The sequence below is a fragment of the Onychomys torridus genome, chromosome 1, assembly GCF_903995425.1.
Source record: "Onychomys torridus chromosome 1, mOncTor1.1, whole genome shotgun sequence".
Classification (NCBI taxonomy): domain Eukaryota; kingdom Metazoa; phylum Chordata; class Mammalia; order Rodentia; family Cricetidae; genus Onychomys; species Onychomys torridus.
In genome coordinates, this window is record NC_050443.1 from 106,315,185 (window position 1) to 106,340,503 (window position 25,319).

The following is a 25,319-nucleotide window of genomic DNA, read 5'->3' on the forward strand; positions in this document are numbered from 1 at the left end:
GATACAGTCTCTCACAGGGACTTGAGGCTCCTGGATCAGGCCAGGCTTGATGAGCCCCAAAGATCTCCCTGTCTCCCCATCTCTGGCATTGGGATTACAAGTATGTGTCACCATACCTGACTGTTGTCATGTGTTCCTGAACACAGACAGGTCTTTACTGCTTCCAAAGCAAGTTTATGGATCAAGCCATCTCCCCAGCCCTAACTTTAGTAGTTTATTATTTTGTAATGTGTATGGGTATCTTGCCTGCATGTAGATATATGCACCATGTGTGTGCTGGTACCTGAAGAAGCCCGAAGGGGCTTTGGACCCCTTGGAACTGGAGTTACAGATGGCTATGAGATATTCTGTAGGTGCTGGGGATCAAATCTTGATCTTCTGGGAGAGCAGTGTTTTTTATAAACACTGGGCCACCTCTCCAGAGGGCCTAGCTTTAGCTTTTGATCAGTTTATTGAATATGAAAATCTGGAATGAACACTTACCAATTATCAGCACAATATTGCACACAGTTACTTCTTTCATGCCATTTTGCTTAAATAAGTTTGAATTTCTGTTTATGGGTATATTCAATTTAATTTCTTTAAAATGGGGGGGGGGATTGCAGGATTGTGGTATCTACTGGCTATATATACACTAAAACCTGGTTTATCTTTAAAATGTCAATTCTACAGTACCACTTAATGACCAGAAATTTTGCAAAACTCTCAGTGAAAAGAATGAAGAAATGTCAAAGTGAGGTCCACAGGCAAGCAGAGCCCAGCTTCAAGTTCAGTGACTGTCCCTTAACCGGAAGCCATTACTTTCCAGACAGGAGCGCCTGGCTGTCGTCTAACAGCTATCCAGATGCACTAGCTTTAATTATTTTGTGAATTTTCCACGCAAACCAGGCACAGTGGTATAAACCTGCAGTCCCAGCTATCCCAGAGACTGTAGCAGGAAGATCCCTTGGGCCCAGTAGTTGGAGGAGAGTCTGGGAACCCTATTTATTTACTGTGTTGTGTCTATGTAACTGAGTCCTTACTGACCCCATGGATACAAATTTCTGTCCCTCCACATTCAGAGCTTGAATTTTAATTAACACAAACAACCAAAATCCTGGAACTGCAGGTATGTCTTACTCCTTGGCGAGAAAAGCAAAACTGCTTATCTCACGGCAGCCTGGAAGAGTTACCGAATGAACAACAATAAGAAAAAGCCACTTACATAGTCTCGTCTTTATTGACAGACTTACTTCAAACTGTGGTTTACAGCTTTGGCTTTAGATGGCCTCTCACTGCCGGCACACAAAGACCAGACGGACTGGCACCGAGGAAATGCGAGTAGAAGGTTCAAGCACAGACGACGGCAGGCAGAAACACACCAAGATAAACCTCAAGAAACTATGAAGAGACATTTCCTTGCATGCCAAAGAGTCTCTGCTGTTCTTAATGAACACAGGAAGGAAAAGGCAACAGTTCTTAGGCTTAGGTGGACTAAGACGGCACGGACTCCAATCCGAGTAGTACGGCAGTCTAAACCCGTGGTAGCTTCATCTCTGTGCTTCCTAAAACGTGCACTTCGTTTGGACGTGTCCCTTTCTATCTTAAAACTGTGCTGTGAAGTGACTGTGACTGACTTATCGGGGAAACCTTCTTTTCTCATCCAAATTAAGACAAAAGACATGCCAGTCACATGCTCACCATGGCAATGGAACTACTCTGGATAATTTTACTAAATCATAGACTATATAACAGAAAAGACTACAGCTAGAGTTAGCCATTGGTTATCTCAATAAGCCACTTCATTTACTGGCAGAGGAAAAAAAGGCAAACTGAAATTTTAATTTAATAAGCTCTTATCAATTTATTAACTTAGAAAATCTTTAGGATGTTTGAGTTTCACAACGGCTAATGAAAATCTTAACTCAGGGGCAGAATACAGCTTCTTGTTTTCTTCTTCTAAAAGATAAAGTACCTTTTCCAGAACATCCCCGGAAGGTAGGATGACCAAACAAAAGAGGGGTATATTTAGTCATAAATAAGTATAACACAAGGCCGTTGTGGTTTTTTAAAAAAACTAAGGTACCTAAGATTTTGGCTCAAAAATAAACTTCAGACCCTGTAAATTTTTATGCTGAATACATTTGGCTGTATTCCTAAGTGAAGGAGGAAATAAACACCTGAATTTTTGTGGTCATCCATATATAAAACCACATCATCTTAATCTTTAGACTCCAATGGCTGAGTTCGGAAAACCAGCTGCATCTTACCTACCTTCCCACTGACCTGTTAGGGGTTGTTTGCTCTTGTGCACACACGGGCCAACAGGTTAATACACTGCCAGAACATTTGCACACCCTAGCTGTCACAATTGAGACACATAGAATTGTATCTATTTGACATTCCTGTTTTATAGAAATAGGAGGCAGACTGTATCTACACAGACTGAAAAATGGCGTGGAAGCACACCCAAACTCCCGCATCTTCCCAACAGATTCATTTACAAACTGCACACATACAACTCAGGCCTGTTCAGGCTTGTCACCCACACACTCCCCACAGGGAAAAAGAACAAATTAGGAATAAAAGTCACAACTCTGTGTATGACTTAAATTGAATATCCAATTATAAATTGGTACATCAAGCTGTCTAAATAAGATATTTTAGCAATCTTGTTAAAAAAAAATCTTGGGCAAAATGTATCTAATTTTTAAAAACATCCCAAGATTTAAAAAAAAAAATTGTGCTATACAACTTATAGGAACCTTGAAATCATTTCACTGGGTTTTAATCAAAGCATTTTGTACCAAATGAAGAAAAAAAAAAAAGCCCAAATCTAACTTACTTCCACTTACAATTTAGAATACACTAATGCATCAAAGATTGTAGGAAATTAAATTAAGGCTTCTTCTGTGTAGTGGCTTGTGTCATTTTAATTTTACATGGCCAACTTGAAGATGTCCCTCAGACACTGTTACTGAGCGCTGCACTCACTGCAGCGAGACTGTGTGTCACTTGCCACCTCCAGTAATTACACTGCTGCTACTTCTATGTGGAAGCATGCTTTTGAAACACTGTAGTTATTCAATATTTACAATGTTTATCATTTGAACTCCATGTAAAAGACAAGTATGACTGTCTGACTTTAATATAAACACCATACTTGGAATTTCCCCCCAAATGAAATGTAATATACTACATTTTTGATAACCAACACTTTGAAAGTTTTAAAAATATGTATTAATGTGGACCACCAACATTAGCTCAAGATGCTGTTCCTTATTTAGGTTGCAAGCTTTCAGTCTGGCTTCAGTTTCTTTAACACAGAGAGAGAAATAAGTATTTCTTCCACAGCGATTCCCACATGTATTTCTTCTGAAATCACACTTTTCCTGCTGACTTCAGTGTGGTCCACCTCAGGGATGGAAGGGGAGTATCAGAATTCAGGATGAACTGATGTGATTCTCAGTTTTTCACGATACTCCCTTTTTTGCACTTTTAAAAACACAGTGAGTTAAAATACTGAACAGCAAGATAAAAACGGAAGTGTCTAAGAATCAAAACGTATTACCCATTTCTCCTATTATATCAAAATTTATAGTCAGAATTGTCTTTATTGACTTTATTTTTGTTTTTGTACACAAAGAAAAATCATGTTCATATCCATCATGAACAAAACCTTAAAAAGGCAGAACTAGAAGACACGTGTCCTTCACCAAGCAAAGCTGTGCTAAAGGTTCCAAACATTTCAATTTTTAAAATAAATATTTTCACTTTCCGATGTTTACTTTTCATGTCTTCAGAATGTCACAGGAAACTGCAGCTCATGGTGAGTTACAACTGTGTTTAGAGTCCCAGCTCACTGTGTTGGGAAGCTTGCCATTCCATACCCAGCTTGGTTTGGAGGAGGGATTACAGGAGGAGGAGCTTGTCCTTGAGGAGGCTGAGCACCAAACCCACCCATCCAAGCAGCAGAAGGTGATTGACTTGGAAGAAAGTGGGGGAAAAAAATCTTCAGCAAACACAAGAAAAAGATAATCTACACAGCTATACAAAACCAGGCAGTCTAATCACAGAACACAAAGATAAACCACAAATCTACAACAGACAATACATACACCACCATTAAATCTTACAGCTTTTCACTGCTTTGTATTTTTGTACTGTGTGGGATCATACCCAGGGCCTTGTTTAAGCAATGTGGTGCCCTACACTCCAGTCCAGCTTTGTTAAGATAATCACACCTTACCTCAAGTCTACAGACCACCTAAAAGCTGGTTTTTAAAAAATAAATATAAATGAGGGCTGGCGTGGTGGCGCATATCTTCAATGCCAGCACTTGGGAGGCAGAGCAAGGTGGTCTTTGTGAATTTGAGGCTAGCCTGGTCTATATAGTTATAGGCCAACCAGGGCTTAGAGTTATAGTGAGACTGTCTCAAAAAACAAACATCCAGGACAGCCAGGGCTACACAGAGAGACCCTATCTCAAAAATAAAACTATAATAATTATAATAGTAATAACAGTAATCCTAAGTAAGCCCAGTACCTGGAGGGCTGGGACAGGACTGCTGTGAGGGAGTGAGATCTAGGCCACCTTGGACTAGAATGAAACCCTGTCTTATAAAAATAATAAATGACTTAGGAGGCAGTACTCTTGTTATAGCCCTTGACTCCTGCAGAATTCTCAATAAACCTGTGAAAATTAAGGTCTAGCTCAGGCTAGAGGAAACACTGAAGCTCTACCAACGTCTCAGAAAGCAAACTGCACTATGTCACACAGGTCCCCAAGGTATCTTCTATGGGCCAAACCAACATAAAAACAGCTTTCTGAGCATATCTAGACCAAGACCCTCTATACACCTAAGATTAAACAAAAGCGCTAATACTATAAATGAGTCACTCTCTACTAGCTGCTTAGAGAAGTTAGACTGTGTCCCCATCTCTGTAATGAAGTGTTACAAATTATATTTCCTGAGATTTGTTACATAACATCTATAACCCAACCGCCTTGACATAACATCCTTTCAGAAGACTCTCTCCCCTAGCAGAGCACAGATTTCTCTTTCCCCAAAAGCTCATCTGTTTCTACAATGGAATAACCAAAACAACTCACTCTACTCCAAATCCTTGTTGGTTCCATGGCTGTCCATATACTCCATAGGGAGGCACTTGCCACCCATTAGCCATATACTGCCCATACTGTTGTGGGTTTCCATACACTTGGCTCCACTGGCCCCACTGACTGTAGTCAACCTAGGAGAAAGCAAAGTACAGTTTCAGGGAACAAAAAGAAACACCGGATGTGAAGAAAGAGTGGAGACAAGGAAGAGAAAAACTAAGTAAGCACCCTTATGTGAATAGGACTCTGTTATTTATCATTGCCTAAGTATAGGGGTGATGACACCTGCGGAAAGAAAGCATTAAGACTCAGTTAATACGCAAAACAATTTTGAAATAGCATTTACACAGTTAACTGAAAGCAGCTATATGCTTCACTTTACTGTCTGTCTATTTTACAAGTTATAAAGCTCCTATGTAGGTATGTAAGATGGAAACTTTAAAAAGTGCCAAGAAAAATGGAATTACCTGTTGGAAGTTTTTAGTCATATCAGGAGATTCTTTACCCCAATAGCATTTAACCACATGTCCTTCGATCGTAGTACCATTCACAGAAACAATGGCGTGGGCTGCGCTTTCATGAGTTGAAAATCTAGGAGAAAAAACAATGAGGCTTTGTTTTCACTCTTTAAGAACTTGGGCAAATACTACAGGAACTCATTGGTTAACACCTTCCAGTTGCATTTTCTTAAGTCACGTTATGCAGGTAAGCTGACATCTAGTAAGGATCCGATAACGTAAGTGAAATGACTCAAACAGATGTACGAGTAATATTATAGTTGGAGTATTACCTGACAAACGAATAGCCCTTCTCAGGAAAAACTCTAATTTCCATAATTTGTCCAAATGGTGAAAATGTTTGTCTCATAAGCTGATCTATACAAAGAAAAATATACAAAGAAAATACTTAAAGCTCATGCTAACCATGAAATTTATACTAAGAGTGCTGAAGGTGATTTTAAACTAAATACTGTACCTGTCAGCCCAGAAGCAATTCCTCCACAGTACACAGTGCAATTTTTTGGACTTGACTGGTTTACTACATCTTCAAATCTCAACTGCTTAGTGTTAGCTACAGGGAGAAAAACAACACAGTCCGGACTGTTAGACAGTGTCATAAAACTGGTTTTTGAGCTGACGTTAGAGCTCTGTGGCAGAACACGTGCCTAACATGTGCTGCAAGGTCCCACATTCAATCCCCAGCACCACACACATCTTTGTTCTGATATACCACTTCTAAAATTTTATTTTTTGGGTTTTTTGAGACAAGATCTCTCTATGTAGCCCTGGTTATCCCGGAACTATGTGGACTAGGCTAGCCTCTGCCTCCTGAGTACTGGGATTAAAGGCATGTGCTACCACTCCCAGTAAGTGCTACATACAGTTAAGATAAGTCCCAGTAGGAGGAACAAAATATTTTTCCCCATGCTATCACTTAATAGATTGGGGGTGGGGTTTCAAGTATCCCAGGCTAGGCTCGAACTCACTATGAGGCTGAAGAGGACTTTGAACTTCTGTTTCTGCCTCCACTCCCAAGGTGCTGGGATTACAGGCATGAGCCTCTATACCTGGTTTATATGATGCTGGAAACCAAACTCGGGGCCTCATGAATGGTAGGCAAGCAGAAGCACCCCTACCAACTCAGCCATCGCCTCAGTCTTAAATATAGATCTCATCTCTAAATAAACCAGTTGGTTCTTACCCCAAAGGTACTTATATCTAAAGTTCATATAATGAAATTCAAGGTAAAACTTATACTAATTTAAATATTATGAAATTAAGACATAATGTTACATGGTGTGATCACAATCTATACTTGCAACATACATATAGATATGACTTACTTTCTTGTGTACTTTTAGGGGCAGGTGGTTTACGTGTGGCCCAATTGGTTCTGATCTGTCGACCTCCCAACCACTGACCCCCCATATGCACAATTGCATTTTCTGCATCCTATGGAGGAAAAAAAAAGAAGAAGATAGATAGGAAGAGCAATTAGAAACAAAAACAGACACAGAAGACCCAGTACGACAAAATAAAAACTGGTACTGCTAAATCCAATACATCTCACCATCTGTGAGTCTACAAAACACAAAGATGTTACCAATAGAACAACTCGAACCATAAAGCTGCTTTTTACTTACGGGTTTCAAAATACCAATATGACGTTTAGATTTAAGAACTATGTTTCATTAATATAAAGAAAAGAAGATAATCTCATTCATCACCTCAAAATCATTTTTCTCCAATATACGCGAATGAGTAAAAAGAAAAATAGAAATCTTACAAGGTCATTTTTAAGTGCCTTAATTTTATGGTTGCTTTGTAATGTAATACTTGCTAAAGAAAATGTAAAAGGAGGCTAACATGTACACAACTGCTGTAACAATATTTGTTATGAAAATATGGTTTTGATGAAACGATTAAAATAGAGATTTTCCTTGTTAATACTGAACATAATTCTCAAATTGGTTCACTTCTATTGATCTTGGGTTTTACTTCTAATTCACTCTGCCTTTACCAAAGCACAAATGCATTTTAATAATCTTCCTTCATTGTCTTATCACCGTAGCTTTTTCTAGATATTTTTAAGTTAATGAAATAATTATTTTCTATTATTAATACAAGTTATATTTCTAAGTTAACATTCAAGTACATTAAGTTTCAATCATTACTTTTAATGAAGCAACTAAATAGAGAATAGAGGATTTTTAATTGAGTTAATTGAAAGGACGTACCAGTTTGTTATAAAAAGATACAAAACCATAGCCTTTGGACTTTCCAGTTGCCATGTCTTTAACTACCCGGGCATCCCTGTGAAAAGAAGCACAGCTAAATGAGGGAAGTAAAAGTCACCCTCAGAATTAAAAACTAAAAGGAACCACACACACTGTATTGTGAGCATTTTAAATAAACTCCAGTTAGCCCTAATTAACTACAGCCATTCCTGAACTCTCCCTAATGCTTCTTTACCTGTTAGAAAAAAGCAGTAGGACAAAAACATGTAATAAACATGCAACCTAATCATATAACCTGTGCTTTCTAACTAGATATTCAAATCTGAAGATTAATAGGAACAAGTTTCCTTTTCTAATATTCTATTTGCTAGTGTCCTCTAAGATTTACTGAGTCTATAAATTACTGTAACAATGCTAACTACTTTACCATGCAATATCTAAATAGTTAAATGTCTTCTGCCTAGTGATACAAAATATATGAAATATTAAAAAATTGAAAAAGAGGAAAAAATAGGAATTAAAAAGGCATACATGGCCTGTTAACAGATTTCTTTATTTTTCTTGGTCAATTCTCTATCATCATTTTGGAGTTTGGGCAGCTGTAAATTTTGAAAAATTGACATTTTCAGAAATTTAAGAAAGGAGAATAAAAAACTAACAACAACGCTAAGCACACCAGTACGAAAACAACAAATTTACACAGAAATTTTAGTGAGTAAGTTAAAATGATTGGAAATATAGAACTCCACTGAATATAGAATGTTAAAATGTAAATACTAAAATATGTATATATAAATAATGTATAATAAGAATAAATAGAAATGAGAAAAAAAATCTACAACTGAGTTCCAGTGTGCACAGTTCCTTGCAGTTAGCCTTCAAGATCCTGTCCATTCTTATGAGCAATTCTGCAAAATAACCAGAATGCTATTACTTTTAATTGTGACTTGGACTGTAGAAAAACTGCAGGTCTCAGGTATAAATAAAGATCAAAAACAGCAACCTGTATCATTTTATACTAATTTTACAACAGTACTACTTACCACATTTAGATTAAAAAGCAAAGCAAATATCAAAACAGAAAATTAAGAATTAAATGTTTCTTACAAATAAAATAAATCTATAGAACAACAAGTTATATAAGTTAATAAAAAAGTTGTTGTTCTTAAAACATTTCTGTAGTCATACATTTAATTTAAATTGACAAATATATAATAAATTAATTTTAATCAAAGATAAATTGACATTTTACAAAACTTGCAACCACTTTCAATTTCCCAATATATTTAATCAAATAACAAAATTTGAGCATATATATTTAAAAAAAAAAAAAAAATCAACCCATATTTGTCCCCTCCCTAACAGAATGAATTATCACTAACAAAAGTCAAATTAATCCCATATTTATTATCTAAAAATAAAGCATTTTAATATTGCAACAGTATCACTTTTTCTCAAAGCTCAATATCAAAATACACTTATCATTATATTTAAACATGAACATTTCCAATTTAACCATAATATACGCAAGGATTTGCCGAGATTCCCCCCCACTTATAAACTCTGATAAAAATTAAATACACAATATAAATCACTTAGTTTTTATTAACCCAATATTCTTAATCATTAAGATTTAAAAACATTTGACAAAAAGCTGGAAGTTTTAACATCCAAATATTTGCTTTAAATATAACCAACAGAATCACTTAAAATTTTAAAACACATTATACACAGGATTCTCTGAAAACAAGACCCCAAACACTGAAATGACATCAACATTTGCAACAACATCTACTCAAAAAACAAAACAAACCAAAACAAGAAAAGTACAAACCAAAGAAAAACACACTAACTAGAGAAAGAAAACCTTGATTCTACTACAAGTTAATCATACAGTGTTGCCTATCACTACTGAGTCCGACACTGATTATGATACTTACGATATTTTACCAAAGGGGGCAAATGCCGATTTGATATCTTCTGTTGTAATTTCTGGACTCAAATCCCCAACAAACACATGGAAGTGATCTGAAATCAAAGCATGTGGTAATCAGATACTTAAGAAATCTGACAACACTAAAGGAGGCCAGAACCTCAGGTGAGCTGGTAGTGCTGCCAGGCTAGCTGAGGCTCCCACAGTGAGACACTGCAGGAGTACTTACTGGAAGTGTCTTTCTTCTGGCTGCTTGGTGTTGTTGCCCAGTTTACTTTGACCTCCTAAAAACAAAGATTATATTTAATACAATTACTAGGCATGTCATTATGAACTGTTAACACTTACCACTTAATAAATCATTTATCAAGTTGGATTATTTGTGTAAAGGCACTAGGCTGAATAGAGATCACTCAGTAGCCGATTGTCTATTTTAAATCCCACTAAGAAAGAATACAGACTGATTTAACATGCAAACATATACATTTACTGGATGCCATCATCCCACTATCTTACCTTTCCCAAAATTTTTCTCCCATTCATAGCAGCTAATGCAGCAGCTGCATCTCTGTGTTCATAAAATTCCACAAAGCAATATGGGTCATTGCTTGTATGCTGCAAAACAGAAAATCCAACAGAAGAGTTGACCCTTCTGCTATCGGGTTGCTGAGAAGAAAATCCAGGAAAAAACATTACTGACAGCTAGGAATGCACAAGGTGAGATTGTATAAGCTTATGAAAGCCTAACACCTAAGACTTAAGCTGAATCTCAGAATACTGTTGTATTCAAGCAGAGCCACGTAAGTAGAAAAGAATCATGACTGTGAGAATTAAAACATGCAAGTCTGGTGAAGCATGTTTAGTAAGACAGAACCTTTAACTGGCCCTAACCTACCTCAGGTTTAGTGAGGACTCTTTTCTTCCAACATTATTCTTATTATTAGGCTTTGGTTTTTCAAGACACTGTTTCTCTGTGTAGCTCTGGCTGTCCTGGAACTCACTGTGTAGAGCAAGCTAGCCTCGAACTCAGAGATCTGCCTGCCTCTGCTTCCCAAATGCTGAAGGATTAAAGGATTAAAGGTGTGTGCGTGGTGGCGGCACCGCTACCACCACCTAACGCCAACATTATTTTAAAAGGCTGATTTCTACTTATATATTACAATCCTTCATATACTACATTCCAGACTTAGAAGGGAAAAAATACAAAAATGCAGTTGGGCATGATAGCACACACCTTTAATCCTAGCACTGGGAGGCAGAGGCAGGCAGATCTGTGACTCTGAGGCTAGCCATGGTCTACATAGAGAGTTCCAGAACAGCTAGGGCTAAATAGACTCTGTCTCAAAAAATAAACCAACAAAATATATAGAAATGAGTTAATTTTACCTCTAATCAAAACTAGGGTGGTAACTACTACAATTTACAACATTTTGTATTGCTACACAGATTGGATATAATGTATTCCTTGTCTAGAAGAGGAAAGAAAGAATAAAAATAGAAAAGTTCAAGATTTGTAATTAGTTACTGAAATGAAACTCCATCCAAAACAGACATGATAGCTAGACATGATTACACACAGCTAAAACTCTAGCACTTGGGAAGCAGAGGCAGGAGGATCAGAAGACTGTAAATTCAAGGCCAGCAAATGTACACACACATACTGGAGATCGAAGACATTCCAGTGTCCAGCAACTACACTAGTGATCTAGGACATAATTGCTGAAAATGTGTTCACATATTCTAGCACAGTGGTATAGCTCAGTGGTACAAGATTGCCCAGCATATGTTAGGGACTGGGTTTGCTACCCAGCATCTTAAAACCAAGTAACTATTATTAATATTAAGTAACTGGGCGGTGGTGGCGCACGCCTGTAATCCCAGCACTTGGGAGGCAGAGGCAGGTGGATCTCTATGAGTTCGAGGCCAGCCTGGTCTACAGAGCTCGTCCAGGACAGGCTCAAAGCTACAGAGAAACCCTGTCTCGAAAAACCAAAAAACAAAACAAACAAATAAATAGTAAGTAAATCCAGGGCAAAGCTACAACTCTGCACCACAAAACACCAACAAAACAAAACAAAAAACCCCACAACTTCATTTGTTGATAAATACATAGCTAATAAGGATGCTAAGAAATCACAGCTACCTAAAAAATGGACATATTTTTATAAAACTGAAACCTACACTGGCCAGCAGCTCTTTACATCAGGTTAAAAACGTTCAGCACTATTTAGTGTAAAATGTCCTAAGAGAATAACATGGACTATATGCTCTATGTGCACTTACTAGGAAGAAAAATGCCAGATAAAATAAAGATCTTTTCAACAACCAATGTTTTTCACCCCAGAAAATTTGTGTAGAAAAATCCAAAAAGATGTAGCAACCAGCTAGGCAGTAGTGGTACACAGCTTTAATCCCAGCACTAGGGAGGCAGAGGCAGGCGGATCTCTGTGAGTTTGAGACCAGGCTGGTCTACAGAGCGAGTTCTAGGACAGCCAGGGCTACACAGAGAAACCTAGTCTTGAAAATCAAAACAAAAACAAAAGATGTAGCAGCACCCAGAGGCATTTTCTTGGGGGTGGGGGTGGTGCTGGGGGTGGGGGAGAGGATCATTAGCAATGAAAAGAAAGTTAGGGGCTGTCATACAAAATCCTATTCTCATACCCATATGACAAGAGAAAGAGTTAGAGCAAAGACTCCAAATAAAGTCTCTCCTGTGAAAGAGTGAATGTTTACCAGACACAGTCACTGAAGATTGGCAGACCACAAAAACAAACCACCAAAAACCATCCTGGACCAGGATTGGTGGAACACACATTTAAGCCCTGCAATGGAGAGGCAGAGGCAGGTGGATCTCAGTGAGTTCAAGTTTGAAGCCAGCCTAGTCTATATAGCAGTTCCAGGACAGCCAGGGCTATATAGTGAGATCCCATCTCAATACAATAATATAAAACCATCACAGATTTTAGGAAACTAGTATATTCATATATAGTAATAGCAATTTCATCTAACCAGCAGCAGACCAGCTCTTGCACATTCATATTGATATTTTCATACTCTATGTGGGTTGTGTACAGTGACTTTCATCTGTGGGGAAAAGTTCTAAGATCCCAATGGATGCCTGAAATCTATAATAATATACTGGTTTTTTTTTCTTTTCTTTCTTTTCTTTTTTTTTCTTTTTTTCTTTCTTTCCTTTTTGTTTTTTTTTTTTTTTGGGGGGGGGGTTTGAAGATAGGGTTTCTCTGTGTAACCCTGGACCAGGTTGGCCTAAAGGCACGTGCCACCACCACCCTGCTCTACTGTTTTTCTTATAATGCCTGTTCTACCTTTGGTTTGTTTGTTGGTTTGTGAGACAAGGTCTCACCCTGTGGCTCTGGCTGGTCAGGCACGCCTGCCCATCTTTGACACGTTGTTGCCGCACATGCTAAGTGGAGTTTTAGGGCGGGAAGAAGACTAGGGTTCATTTTTTTCATTCTTGGCACTCTCACAGGAGATTCGATCCTGTTGCTCATCTTCACAGCCCCAGCATGTGGTTTCCCTTCCTACTAACTTCAGGATCCTCACCTGTCACTCTGTCTTGTCTTTGGGGTTCTGAATTGTGAGCATCACCCCACACGGAGGCCATTATTAACACGAGGGCACTGGAGCATGGGCACTAAAGAGATGCTTTGGTCATCTGAGGATAGTCACTAAGTGACTAACGGGTGGGAGCACGCACCACCTGAACATGCTGGACACAGAAATGCTTTGTATCTCATTCTGGACACCAAGGGAGGGATTTCACCACACTACTCAGATCTACATCTTAAAATTTTTGAATTGGCCAGGCAGTGGTGGTGCACACCTTTAATCCCAGCATTCGGGAGGCAGAGGCAGGTGGATCTCTGTGAGTTTGAGGCCAGCCTGGTCTACAGAGTGAGATCCAGGAAAGGCTCAAAGCTACACAGAGAAAACCTGTCTCGAAAAACTTAAAAAAAAAAAAAAATTTTTTTTTTGAATTGGGCTGGATGTGGTGGCGCACCCCTTTAATCCCAGCACTCAGGAGGCAGAAGCAGGTGGATCTCTGTGAGTTTGAGGTCAGTCTGGTTCATATAGCAAGTTCCAGAACAGTCAGGGCTATATAGAGAGACTCTATCTCAAAAACAAAAACCAAACTTCTAAATTGTTCTCTTGTGAAATTTTCCATTTCCATTCCCATTTTGAACTGAAATTGATCAGAGGTAAGGGAAGACTACTGTATTTAAATATTTATATCACATTGTTGGATCCATGTTTTAAAACTTAAGTCAAACCCCAACTGAACTGTCAGATGTTAAAACCTTTAAAGTTACTGGACGGTGGTGGTGCACAACCTTTAATCCCTGCACTCGGGAGGCAGAGGCAGGTGGATCTCAGTGAGTTCAAGGCCAGCCTGGTCTACAAAGTGAGTTCCAGGACAGCCAGGACTGTTACACAGAGAAACCCTGTCTTGAAAAAAACCAAAAACCAAAAACAAAAGGGTTGGGGATTTAGCTCAGTGGTAGAGCGCTTGCCTAGCAAGCGCAAGGCCCTGGGTTCGGTCCTCAGCTCCACAAAAACAAAAACAACAAAAACCTTTGTCTTAAAATTAGAGATTTTATATGTATATATACATATATATTGTATATTGTTATATTATGAAAACTAGAATCTATGATAACATCTAATACATTAAAAAAAAAAAAATCAAAACAGGTGGATGTGGCCACCCATGCCTGCGGTCCCGACACTCAAGGATATCATCACATGTTCAGGCCAGCGCGTTAAGTTTCAGGGCTACGTAGCAAGACCCATTTCAACAATGAAGACCAAATAAAAAGAAATCATAGAACAAAGAACAGGATTCTTTTTGTAGGATTTATTTATTGATTTGGTTTTTTGAGGCAGGGTTTCTCTGTATGTAGCCTTGGCTGTCCTGGAACTCGCTTGTTAGGCCAGGTTGGTCTCAAACCCAGAGATCCTCTTGCCTCTGCCCCCAAGTGTGCACCACCACCACTCGGCTAAGAACAGGATTCCTTATATAACAAAATCAAGTTTATAAAGGAAGCTGTCCAGATGTTAGGTATTCCTTCCTGCAGTTCATGTCCTTTAGAAAGGTCCTACCTAGACCACTGCCAAGCAACACTCTAACAATCAGTTGAGTCCTTACCTTAATTAGTCTGGTCACCATTGTTGGATGACATAAACGTCAAAACAGAAAAACAAGAGATTTTTAAACTATTTACAAGTTCAAATCTAGGAACTATAAGACATGGTTAAGTTGTAAAGAGTTCTATTCCTTAAATGTCTATATACACAGACTTTTAAAATGTTTGTTAAATATTTATCAAATGTCTCTCAAAAACGTTCTAGAGACTCTTTCCACTTCCTCCATCCTCTGCATCCTGAAGTCACTCAAGTCCATTGCCATCCCAGCCAACATAGTCACTGAGCCTGTGCATTAACTCACCAGTGACTCTCCGCCACCTCATCTCTTTTCTGCTCTTCCAAAATCCTCCCTCCTACAAACGCTCTCTTCTGTTGGTGCCACACCATATCTGGTGCCCCCACTTCCTCTCTGGAGGATGTTTCAAAAGGCTGTTTGTCCCTCCTTAACTCTGACTGGAACTCTTGAATGCTGAGCTGTTCCAAGATACAGGCCGCAGACCTCAGGCTCCTTCTACCACCTCCCTCTAGTGATTTTACCTAGTCCTACGGCTGCAAATCACTGTACACTTCAGCACTGTTCTCTCCACAATTCCAAACTCATTTCCAACTGCCTCCATTTGTATAGCCAAAGTGTACCTCAAATTTAACACTGCCAAAACAGAACTCTTGATTGCCACCACTCCCCCAGCCATCCTGTGCCTTTCTCAGTCATTCCCATTTTAGCAAGTAGCATGTTAACACCGCACAACTGCACTGACGAGAATCTTGAATCCCCCAATTCCTATAGACATTCTTCTATTGCTCTCACCTCTCAATTTCTCTGTCTTTATTCACCACCACTCAAACTCAACCATCTATCATCTCTATATAGACCTGAACAATAAATCTGCCTGACTTTTCCACTGCTCTTGTACTCTACAATCCTCCACACAAAACTATTTTAAAAACACAAATTAGGGTTGGGGGTTTAGCTCAGTGGTACAGCGCTTGCCTAACAAGCTCAAGGCCCTGGGTTCGATCCTCAGCTCAAAAAACTAAAAATTAAAAAGTAAATTAATAAATGAAAGTACAAATTAAACGCCAGGCAGTGGTAAAGCACACCTTTAATCCCAGCACTCACGAGGCAGAGCCAGGCAGGTCTCTATGAGTTCCAGGCCAGCCTGGTCTACAGGGTGAGATCCAGGACAGGCTCCAAAGCTACACAGACACCCTGTCTTGAGAAAACAAAACAAAACAACAAAACAAAATTAAACCCTGTCTTCTCCCTGGCTCAATCTCTCCAATGTCATGGCATTCCAATCCCAACTCTGTCATGGCCCACACTGCCCTATGTTACTGTGATTCTTGCCTACCTTATTAGATTCTGTCCCCACCACTACCTTTTACCAACCCACTAGATTCCAGTCATCCTCTGTACCAAGTTGAAGCCTTCGCTATTTGCTTTTCCTCTGCTCCAGTCTTTAACACAGATGGTACCATCTTGATATTCCTGCCTAGACTAAGAGAAGTGACACCTTCCCTTACATGTGGCCTTAGCCTCATCGGCCACTTGGCCATCACAGAACACTTATTCTCTCCATGGCTCTTATCTTTGTTCTTCTGGAACTTCATTTGCTTCTCTATTGTGTTCACAGTGCCTTCAATAGTGCCCATGAAAAATGTATTTCCCGTTAATGAAAGAATAAATGTACAATCAAAGTTAGGAATGACAAGAAGGGAAAATACATACCAGAATAAAAGGTAACTATCATCAATTAGAAAGGCCAAGCTTTTCCTTCACAGATTTCTACAGTTCTACACTAGAACACACACCAGTTTTAAACACTCTTGCTTCACCACCTATTGGCATCTCTCTGACTAATTCCACCTATGCATCTACTGAATACAATTCTAACAGGAAGCAGATGTCTGGTTTTCCTTCTCAGACACTCCTGTTCTGCCATAGCATCCATCAACCTTCTTCTCTCCATATCCTTCTTCCTCAGACTCTACTCCAGGAGAGTATCCATCATCCTTTAGCCTATATTCTGACTCCTAGTAGATACTTCCCATGACTCACAACCACAATGGATAGTCTCCTCATGTTCCCACAGCAGCTTAAGCGATCTGATCCCCTAGCACTTAAGTCTATATCCTATGTGAGTGTTGACTTCAGTTCCCTACAAACCTGTAAAATCTTATGGGGCCAGGAACTCTCTTATTCATCACTGGATTCTTAGCTCTTACCACAGTATCTAGTACACAGCAGTCAAAAAAAAAAAAAAGTAATAAATAAGCAGAAAGGAAAAAAAGAGTAACTGACACATGCATCACTAGGTACAACTAGAGTCTTAACTGAGCAAAGTAAAAATTTTTCTTTGAAAATAAGACAAAACTTTTGGATTTCATTTTGGTACTAGGGGTTGAACCCAGGGCCTTTCAGATTACAAGTACATGCTCTACCACTGAGCTACATCCCTAGCCCAAATAAAATGATTATAATAGTTTAAATTCCTATGTTGTTCAGACCTTAGTATTTATTAAAGACACATAAGATACATGCTGCTCCCCTGTGCACATAATAACCGATTGTTGACTTCAACACTTACCAGTCCCTGAACTTCTCAACATTTGCACCGGAGTATGTGAAATACCATCATCATCTTACATCTTTCCCAGATGGCTATTTATAAGCAGATCACCTGACGTTAACTACATGAAGGACTATGCAATAACAATGCAGGTCTTTGCCTCCTCACCTAGCTTACTGGCCAAATCAATGGATTAAGTCAATACCACAACTGTGAATTTCTCCCACAGAATAATTTGAGGCTTAAATTAAAATGAAGTTTTAAATGGTGTCAATCAACTTGTGTATCATCTGTTCAACATCAGGCAGCAGAGGACACTCGGAAGCGAAGGTCTTACCTCTGTTATCATTTTACAGCTTTTACAGGGTCCAATCTGACTGAATAACTGGAGTATAAGGACTTCTGTCACGTCTCTGGAGAGGTTACCTACGTATCTAAATGAGATAGAGAAAAACGTTGTCAGCCATGTTTCTTTAGTTACAGTTCTAATGTGTTTATGTAATTCATTATCTTTTACTTCAAGTTCCTGTCTATGATTAATTTTTTCCAGTGAAGCCTATAGTAGCTATATTTTCAACTTCAGAATAATCTGTAATATAAATATAACAAATATTGAACACTGAAACATCTTAATGATGAATTAATACTAGACAGTAGTTGTTAGTGGACTCATCTTAACACTGCCAACCAAAACAATTACATGAACAAAGAAGAGAATGAGAGTCAAGTTGTCCTAGCAATGCAGAGGGTGGGTGGGGTGGAGGAGCTAGGGTCTGCTCCAGTTTGGGCTAAAGAAGACATTTAGTGATGGCACATCTTCATTGCTTTAAGAACAATGGAACCGAGTATCTGAAGCTTCTTAACAGCATCAACAAAACTATCTTTAGCTAACAAAAGAAATTCAAGAAGAGTTCTTTAGAAATTCAGAGAAAAATTAAGATAGGCCCAAATATACTTTTGACTGGATATTTAAAGGTTTGAGGGGTTTTTTTTCCTGATTAAAAATTTTAATGAGAAAAAAGAAAAATTACCACCTGACCCCCAAGAGATGACCACCTTGGTTTATGTCTTATACAACTTGATTTATATCTTACACTATGGGTTTAACTTATCTCAGTAAGTTGCCAAAGTCTTTCTGATCCTCAACAAATAACACCTTAAATGTTCATTTCTCATGAACCACTTCATGAGCCAAAACATTACTTGTAAAATGTGACATAGTCTCTTCTGGGAAGTGAAAGGACACCGTTTTACTTCTCTAACCACAGTACAACATCAAGAAACAGGGCTGAGACCAAAGAAGGCTGGCAACAGCGGCCACGTTAAATACATACAAAGCTTTCAAATGAAACATGCTAAAAGAAGAAGGGCTGGAGAAAGTTAAGGTTTAAGGAAAACCTAAAATGATTGGTTAAGAATGGGTAGGAACTGGGGCTGGAGAGGTGGCGCAGCCATTGAGACTATCTATGCTTGCTCTTCTTGTAGAGGACACAGTTCAGTTCCCAGCACCCAGGTCTGGCAGCTCACAACTGACTGTAACTCCAGTTCCAGGGGATCCAACACCATCTTCTAGCCTCCTCCAGCACCTGTGTACCCACATGTATACACATGTAATGCACACAGGGACACACACACACACACACACACACACACACAAACAAAAAACAACAACAGGAAAAAAATGAGTAGCAACTTCCCAGCTTAGGTAAGAACCTTACAGCAGTGGTTACCAATAACCTCAGGATATATGTTCTAAGGCTGAAATACAAGTCCAGTGCTACTAAAATAAAAGAATAAGGCAGCCGACAAACTGGTTTAGGTCTAGTATGCCAATCTTTCCTTATAATTAAATGGAGCTGACCAACTGTAAGCCATATAGTAATTTTTTTTCCAGCAGCAGCAAATAGTTAAAGGATTATGAATTAGCCATAAATAACTGTTTGCCCCTTTTCACTCACGGGACTTTAATGAGCCTGGAACCATGAAATAACTTCCTTTTGTAAGAGACCCAGTATAAAGAAAATGAGCAAGTGATCTTGATTTTCTAAACACTAGGCTCATCTGCCCAGGCTAGTTTGCAGAGGGCAAGGGAAAGCAGTGATTTGTAAAGCGAAGCTAGCCAGTAACAAAAATAAACAATAGAACATCATTTTACTACAGCAAAATTGTGATGATTTAAACAGTTGAGTTTGTGTTGATGTTTTAGCTAAGTCACAATAAAGCTGTTTTTGTTTTTAACAAGACTTTCACTCTAAGTCAACCCATTTCCAATCAGTCAGGGAACTCCCAGGTTCCAGAGGCACATTGATGTCTATAATTAATTTCCATACCCAGCACTGTCAAAGACTTAAAACTGTTAACATTCCAGTTTAGAATGCCATGAAATATTCATAGAAAAGTCCAGTGCTGAGAAGATATCCTATTTTCAAATACTTCTAAGAGTTAACTCCTAATGCAGCAGACTAAATTTTAAAAACATACAAAGCCTTCTGTAGCACAGAGAACATCTTAGTTTGTCAAGATGAAAAAGATACAATTCAGTATATCATTTCACCTACATTTATCTAATTTTAGACTGACTTTTCTACTCAAGGTTCTGTAATTTATGTATCTAACAGTGGCACAATTTATATTCTCAAAAATACTGTAGTATACTGTGCCTTTTACATTATCAAAAAATAATCCATCCTAGAATAATTTTTTGTTTTGTTTTGTTTTTCGAGACAGGGTTTCTCTGTGTAGCTTTGCGCCTGTCCTAGAACTCACTTGGTAGCCTAGGCTGGCCTCAAACTCACAGAGATCCGCCTGCCTCTGCCTCCCACATGCTGGGATTAAAGGCATACGCCACCACTGCCTGGCCATCCCAGAATAATTCTACAAAAGTATTTAAGACAAAATTCAACATTGAACCTAGTATCATCTTTCGTAGCTTACTGAATTTGATATCCGTTTCTTTCAAACAGTATTTTCTATACTTCACCTTCTGCTGCAGCTCAGTAGTAAGTATATTCTAAAGTTCCAAGTTTTTAAATATGCAATTTTTACCCGAGGAACATGTACAAAACAACAGATGAAGACAAAGGGCTTGAGTTCTTATAGTAACAGAAAACACTTAAGAAATCCCAAAATCATTAACTCAAGGAAAAAAATAAGGAAAATGCATACCTTACAGTCTATTTTGTCTTCTAAGAACAGGAACTGTAGGAACTGAAGCATTAATAACTGAAAATGATATCTTTATCTCTAACATTGGGTCTAAGATCCAATGGAGACTAGAGAACTTGGCAGTTTCACAGCAGGCAGAAGTTCACATTGCCAGTGAACTACTTCCTATGTCCAACTGGGCAGAAATTAAGAACACCATGCCCTGCAGAAAGCTAATGACAGCTTTTTCACTGAATGTGCCCTCACTCTGAAAAGTATAACCCCATTACCAGCACTTTTATACAAAGTACTGTAGGGCTAAATTTCCATAAGGGTAGTTGTAGTTTTTCAATGATTCTTAACAAGTTCCTATACAAAAGGAGATATTCAACAATAACCCAATAGCCCTCTAAAGGACTGTACAAGCTGTCACAGGAAGGAGATAAAGTTGAAGAAAGGCACCATAGCGTAGGGTAACTAACCTGACCAAGGACCTCTAAAGGATGGACCCATACAAGCTTTAAAGAAACAAAGATGACCGAGTTGAACCAGCTTGATTATAGCCACAATCCAGCTAAATCAATGGTGCAGCCAAGTCTAGGAGATCTTACATTGTTTCTTCTGCTTTGTTCACAGATGTTCAGAATACACTCTAAATCAAAGGTTTAGTTCCTCCTTTTTACTGAGTATCAAGGAAGAATAAATAGGCTTAAAGGATGGCATTGAATAGTATGGCTTTATCCTAGTTGCACACTTTCTAGGTTTTTTGTACACCAAATAAACTACAATTGATCGCTCTAATAATTCAGTGACACACTGTGGGCTCAGATACCACACATGAAATCACTGCACTGCAAAGACACAACCCAAGACTGAAACATGCCCTACAAGGCTGGTCTGCTTCAGACACCAGTGTCACATATTGTCATCTCATTGTTTGTTTTTACGATCACTACTACATAAGACCCCAAAATAAATACCAAATGAAAATGAGGAACATCAGAAAACAGACCTTTAAAGCAAGTATATGGCAAATAAGATTTCAGACTCAACATCAAGGCAATTCTATACCACTTTAAATATCATCAAATAAATTAGTAATACTGTAGATAATGAATATTTAAAGACCTACCTAGGCTATAAACACCATACTGTTTTCTGAAGATAGACCCATATGTCTTAGCTTGTGTGTGTCTGCAGGAAGAAAACCTTTTCTAGTAACACACAGGCATTTTAAAGTAAACACGCTAAGATAAAACTTTATTTAGAGTACATTGTTTTAAAACATAATAGCCACTTGAGAAACCTAATCCATAGATTACAGTGCAAAATATAGGCTGTTCATAAACAAAATCAAATCCTATTAAACATTTGCTTTGATGTCAAGACTTTACATTAGGTTTACACACTAATATAGATAGATAGATAGATGATATAGATTAGATAGATAAATAAACTGAAGTGTGACAATGTCCGCCTATAATTTGTCAATCAGAACTTTTAAAAACAATGCTTAACACTAATATGGCCAAAGAAGTACAACTTGAAAATATTTAGAGTGCCTCTTCTGGTCCAAGGAGTGAGCTGAGCGCACGAAGGGTCAAGACCTAGGGAGCAGTACTGTCCTTGTATTTAAAAACAAACAAAACCCACCCAGACTTCCCATGGAGAAAAGCGGGAAAAGGAAGACATAATAAACACATACTGACATACAGGAACAACAGAGCTTAAGGTGTTTATTCACTCATATGTACACATCACAGTTTGAGACACCAAACACAGACACCTGAAGTATGTTTCAGGGGGAAAAGAAACAAACAAAAAATAAAAAAATTAAAACCCCAAGATGATAAATGTATGAAATAATAAAATTCAGCTCTGGTCGGGAGGAGAAGGCCTGACAGTGGATGCAAAGACAATTGACAGGAATAAAGGGAAAGGCATACTATGTAACAGCCAAGTGCCAAGAAACCCTAAGGAACACACAGATGCAGTAAATGAGACATGAGAATTGACCAATTACCCAGTAGCTATTATGACGCAGTGATGACATGTCAGGTATTTTAGATACAATGTAACTGCCATCTTCCTTGAACGTAGGCTTGCTAGGCCTTAAGTCTAGCTTTCCCAGATGCTTCTATCTAATTACATACTGCTAACTATAAATACCAAGCCTTGGCTTAAACAAACGTTGAAGAACAAATTTCAAGTTTTGTCTCAATTATTTATCTTTTTTCTGGAAGGCAGAAATGAAAACACACACACACACACACAAAATTATACTACCAAATTTTTCATTCAGTGGTATGATATGTTTAGGATGTTTTTTAAAATTTCCAAACAACATGTTAAGAGAAATTAAGAATGGAAAGTATAAACGATGCTTAAAAAATGTGTGTGTGTGTGTGTGTGTGTGTGTGTGTGATTAACACTATTTACTGAACATATTTTCTGTGGCAAGAATGAAGCTCTGAGAAGCTAGTCAGAGGTCCTCAGTGTCAGTTCACCGTCGTCCATTCCCCAAAAAGTACTTTCCCCATCAGCTAACCCAGCCAAGTGGACTCTGATCACCATATCAATCAATACCAGGCAGAGCGAGGCAAGAGAGACAATGCAGCAGGCTGACTGTGTAGGTACTTACTCCAGGCATGAGTAGTAGGCCTGGAGCGCCTGGGAAAACCCAAGGTGCTCACTTTAAACAATGAATTGGAAATTACTCAGACGAAGGAAAAAAAAGAGTGCCACACTATTTGGAAAGGAATACAGACGCTGAGTCATCACTCTGCATTGGGAAAGGAAGGGAAACGCCAATTAAGCGGTTGGAAGATGCAATTCATTCATTAGATTGGGCATCAGGTGAAATACAACAGCTAGACCGCGGGAAAAAAAAAAAAAAAAAAAAAAAGCACCCAAAAGACACGCATCAAACAGCGAGAGAAGACATCCTTTTCTCGAACTCTGAGGGTCCTGACGCACAAACCGATTAGGAAGCGGCATCACCAACTGAGCGAAAGAGTTTAACTGGCTGTCAGTTTGGCGTAGTGAGCGCTCAAAGTAAACTTCGTTATCCAAGGGACAGAGGTGGTGCACGGCGGCAAAAAGCAATCTCTTTGGCATTTCAAAAGCAGAGGGCGCTGAGCGAGTGTTTCTGACAGCGTGGGGCACGTGGGGCAGAAAGGGACAAGGGGCTCCTCTGGTTCAAGAGTTGTGGGCTAGGGAAAAGGACCCGGAGCGACCGAAGCTGAGGACGTGGACGGCTGAGGACGTGGACTGAGTCTGAGTGCTTAAGCCAAAGGATGCAGCAGAGGTCCCACCCCCGCCAAGCCCTGCCCCCGTAGAGACCCACAGCTCCCGGCTCAGCCCGGAGCCCCCAGAGCACTGGGGGAACCCGAGCTCTGCCGGCTCTGACAGCCTCAGCCGTGCACAAGCCCCGTCTAGGAACAGTGTGGAAAGAAGGGTTCGGGAGGGAAAGGTCGAGCCGAGCCCTAGACCCTACGAAGTTAACTATGTTCGGGGGGAAGGGAGGGCTCCCTTCTCTAGGAAAGGGGGACAGATGAGGAATGCACTTCGCAGCGCGCCACCTCAATGCCGGGCTCCCGGCTTCGGGTCCCAGTCTCCTGCTCCCTCCCTCGGCATCCCGCGTGCCCGGGCAGCTCGGTGCCTGGCACCCCCGGTCTCGGGTACTCACAGAGTCCGGGGCTGTCCGTCGTCTTCCATCATGGTGGGTGCGACGGAGTGATCCCGGGACAAGGGGGAGGGCAGGGTTGGGGAGGGGAGGGGGTGGGAAGGAAGGGGAGGGGGGCTCCGGGCTCCGGCTGGGGACAGAGGAAAAGGTACTGAACCCAGCTCTCCGGTCCGCTCCCCCCAGCCCGCTCCGGACACTGAGCTCCAACCAGGAGGAGCAGGAGGAGGAGGAGAACGAACAAAATGGCCGCCGCCACCAGCCAGGCAGGAAACGCGGCAGGGCGCAGGCGCGGCCCGCCAGGTCACTGCTCAGGCCAGCTGCGACGGCCTGTCCGTCAAAAGTGGCTGAAAGAACAGAAAACTCGCAGAAGAGTACACCCTGACACTGGACACGACAGGCCACGTCGTCGCCGTGGGCCTACTGGCCTAGCCAGCTCCAAGAGAGACAGAACACAGAGAGGAAAGCCGCGAAGTCAAGTCTCTGGGAATTGTGGTCCCGGGAAAGCGGGGGAAGCCCTTCGCCAGTGGCCTTCTGGGAACTGTAGTCCAAGGAAGACCGGGAGCCTGGCCGAGCGCGAAGGAGAGATTTCTGGGTAGTGTAGTCGTACGTGAGGAAGTGCCTCGATAAAGTAGTCGGTGTGCCGGGAGAGAGCGAGGATTAAAAGGCGGGCGGCTGAAATGAGAGAGGAGCTGTCCGGGAAGTAAACTACAAATCCCAGAGTGCCTCGCGCCGGGGACCGCCCTAGGACCGCTTCTAGCATCTTAAGGCTCTTCTGTTGGCCCAGTGTGAGCTTCTGCTCCGCCTCCGTCCAGCCCCAGAGCGGTTTCTTCAACTGCGGAGCAGGCGGTGTGATGGGTCCGCGTGGTTCCCCAGCCAGGCAACGCCGGCCTCAGAACTGATGGTCCGTGTTCAGCAACCGCCGTCTCACGCGACGGGCAGGAAAGAGGCAACTCTGAACTGGACTGGTGGACATCGGGCTGCACCAG

The 25,319-nt window shown here is 40.1% G+C and overlaps 1 protein-coding gene across 7 annotated transcripts; it reads right to left on the reverse strand.

The window, feature by feature from the left end:
• Positions 1-3,586: 3,586 nt before the first annotated feature.
• Positions 3,587-24,838, reverse strand: Tial1 (TIA1 cytotoxic granule associated RNA binding protein like 1). 7 transcript variants are annotated; one of them, XM_036194543.1, is made up of 13 exons: positions 24,337-24,838; positions 21,781-21,842; positions 17,842-17,938; positions 10,285-10,434; positions 9,998-10,052; positions 9,776-9,863; positions 7,836-7,911; positions 6,942-7,050; positions 6,074-6,169; positions 5,889-5,973; positions 5,566-5,689; positions 5,093-5,232; positions 3,587-3,965 (listed from the first exon to the last, which is right to left on the reverse strand). In XM_036194543.1, exons 3-13 carry the CDS (start codon positions 17,851-17,853, stop codon positions 3,839-3,841), a joined length of 1,062 nt encoding a protein of 353 aa, XP_036050436.1. In that variant the 5' UTR covers positions 17,854-17,938; positions 21,781-21,842; positions 24,337-24,838; the 3' UTR covers positions 3,587-3,838. The 7 variants fall into 7 exon arrangements, with proteins under 7 accessions (XP_036050436.1, XP_036050418.1, XP_036050427.1 ...); XM_036194525.1 differs by lacking the exon at positions 21,781-21,842; XM_036194534.1 differs by lacking the exon at positions 21,781-21,842 and having other exon boundaries at positions 10,285-10,383; positions 24,337-24,837.
• Positions 24,839-25,319: the final 481 nt, after the last annotated feature.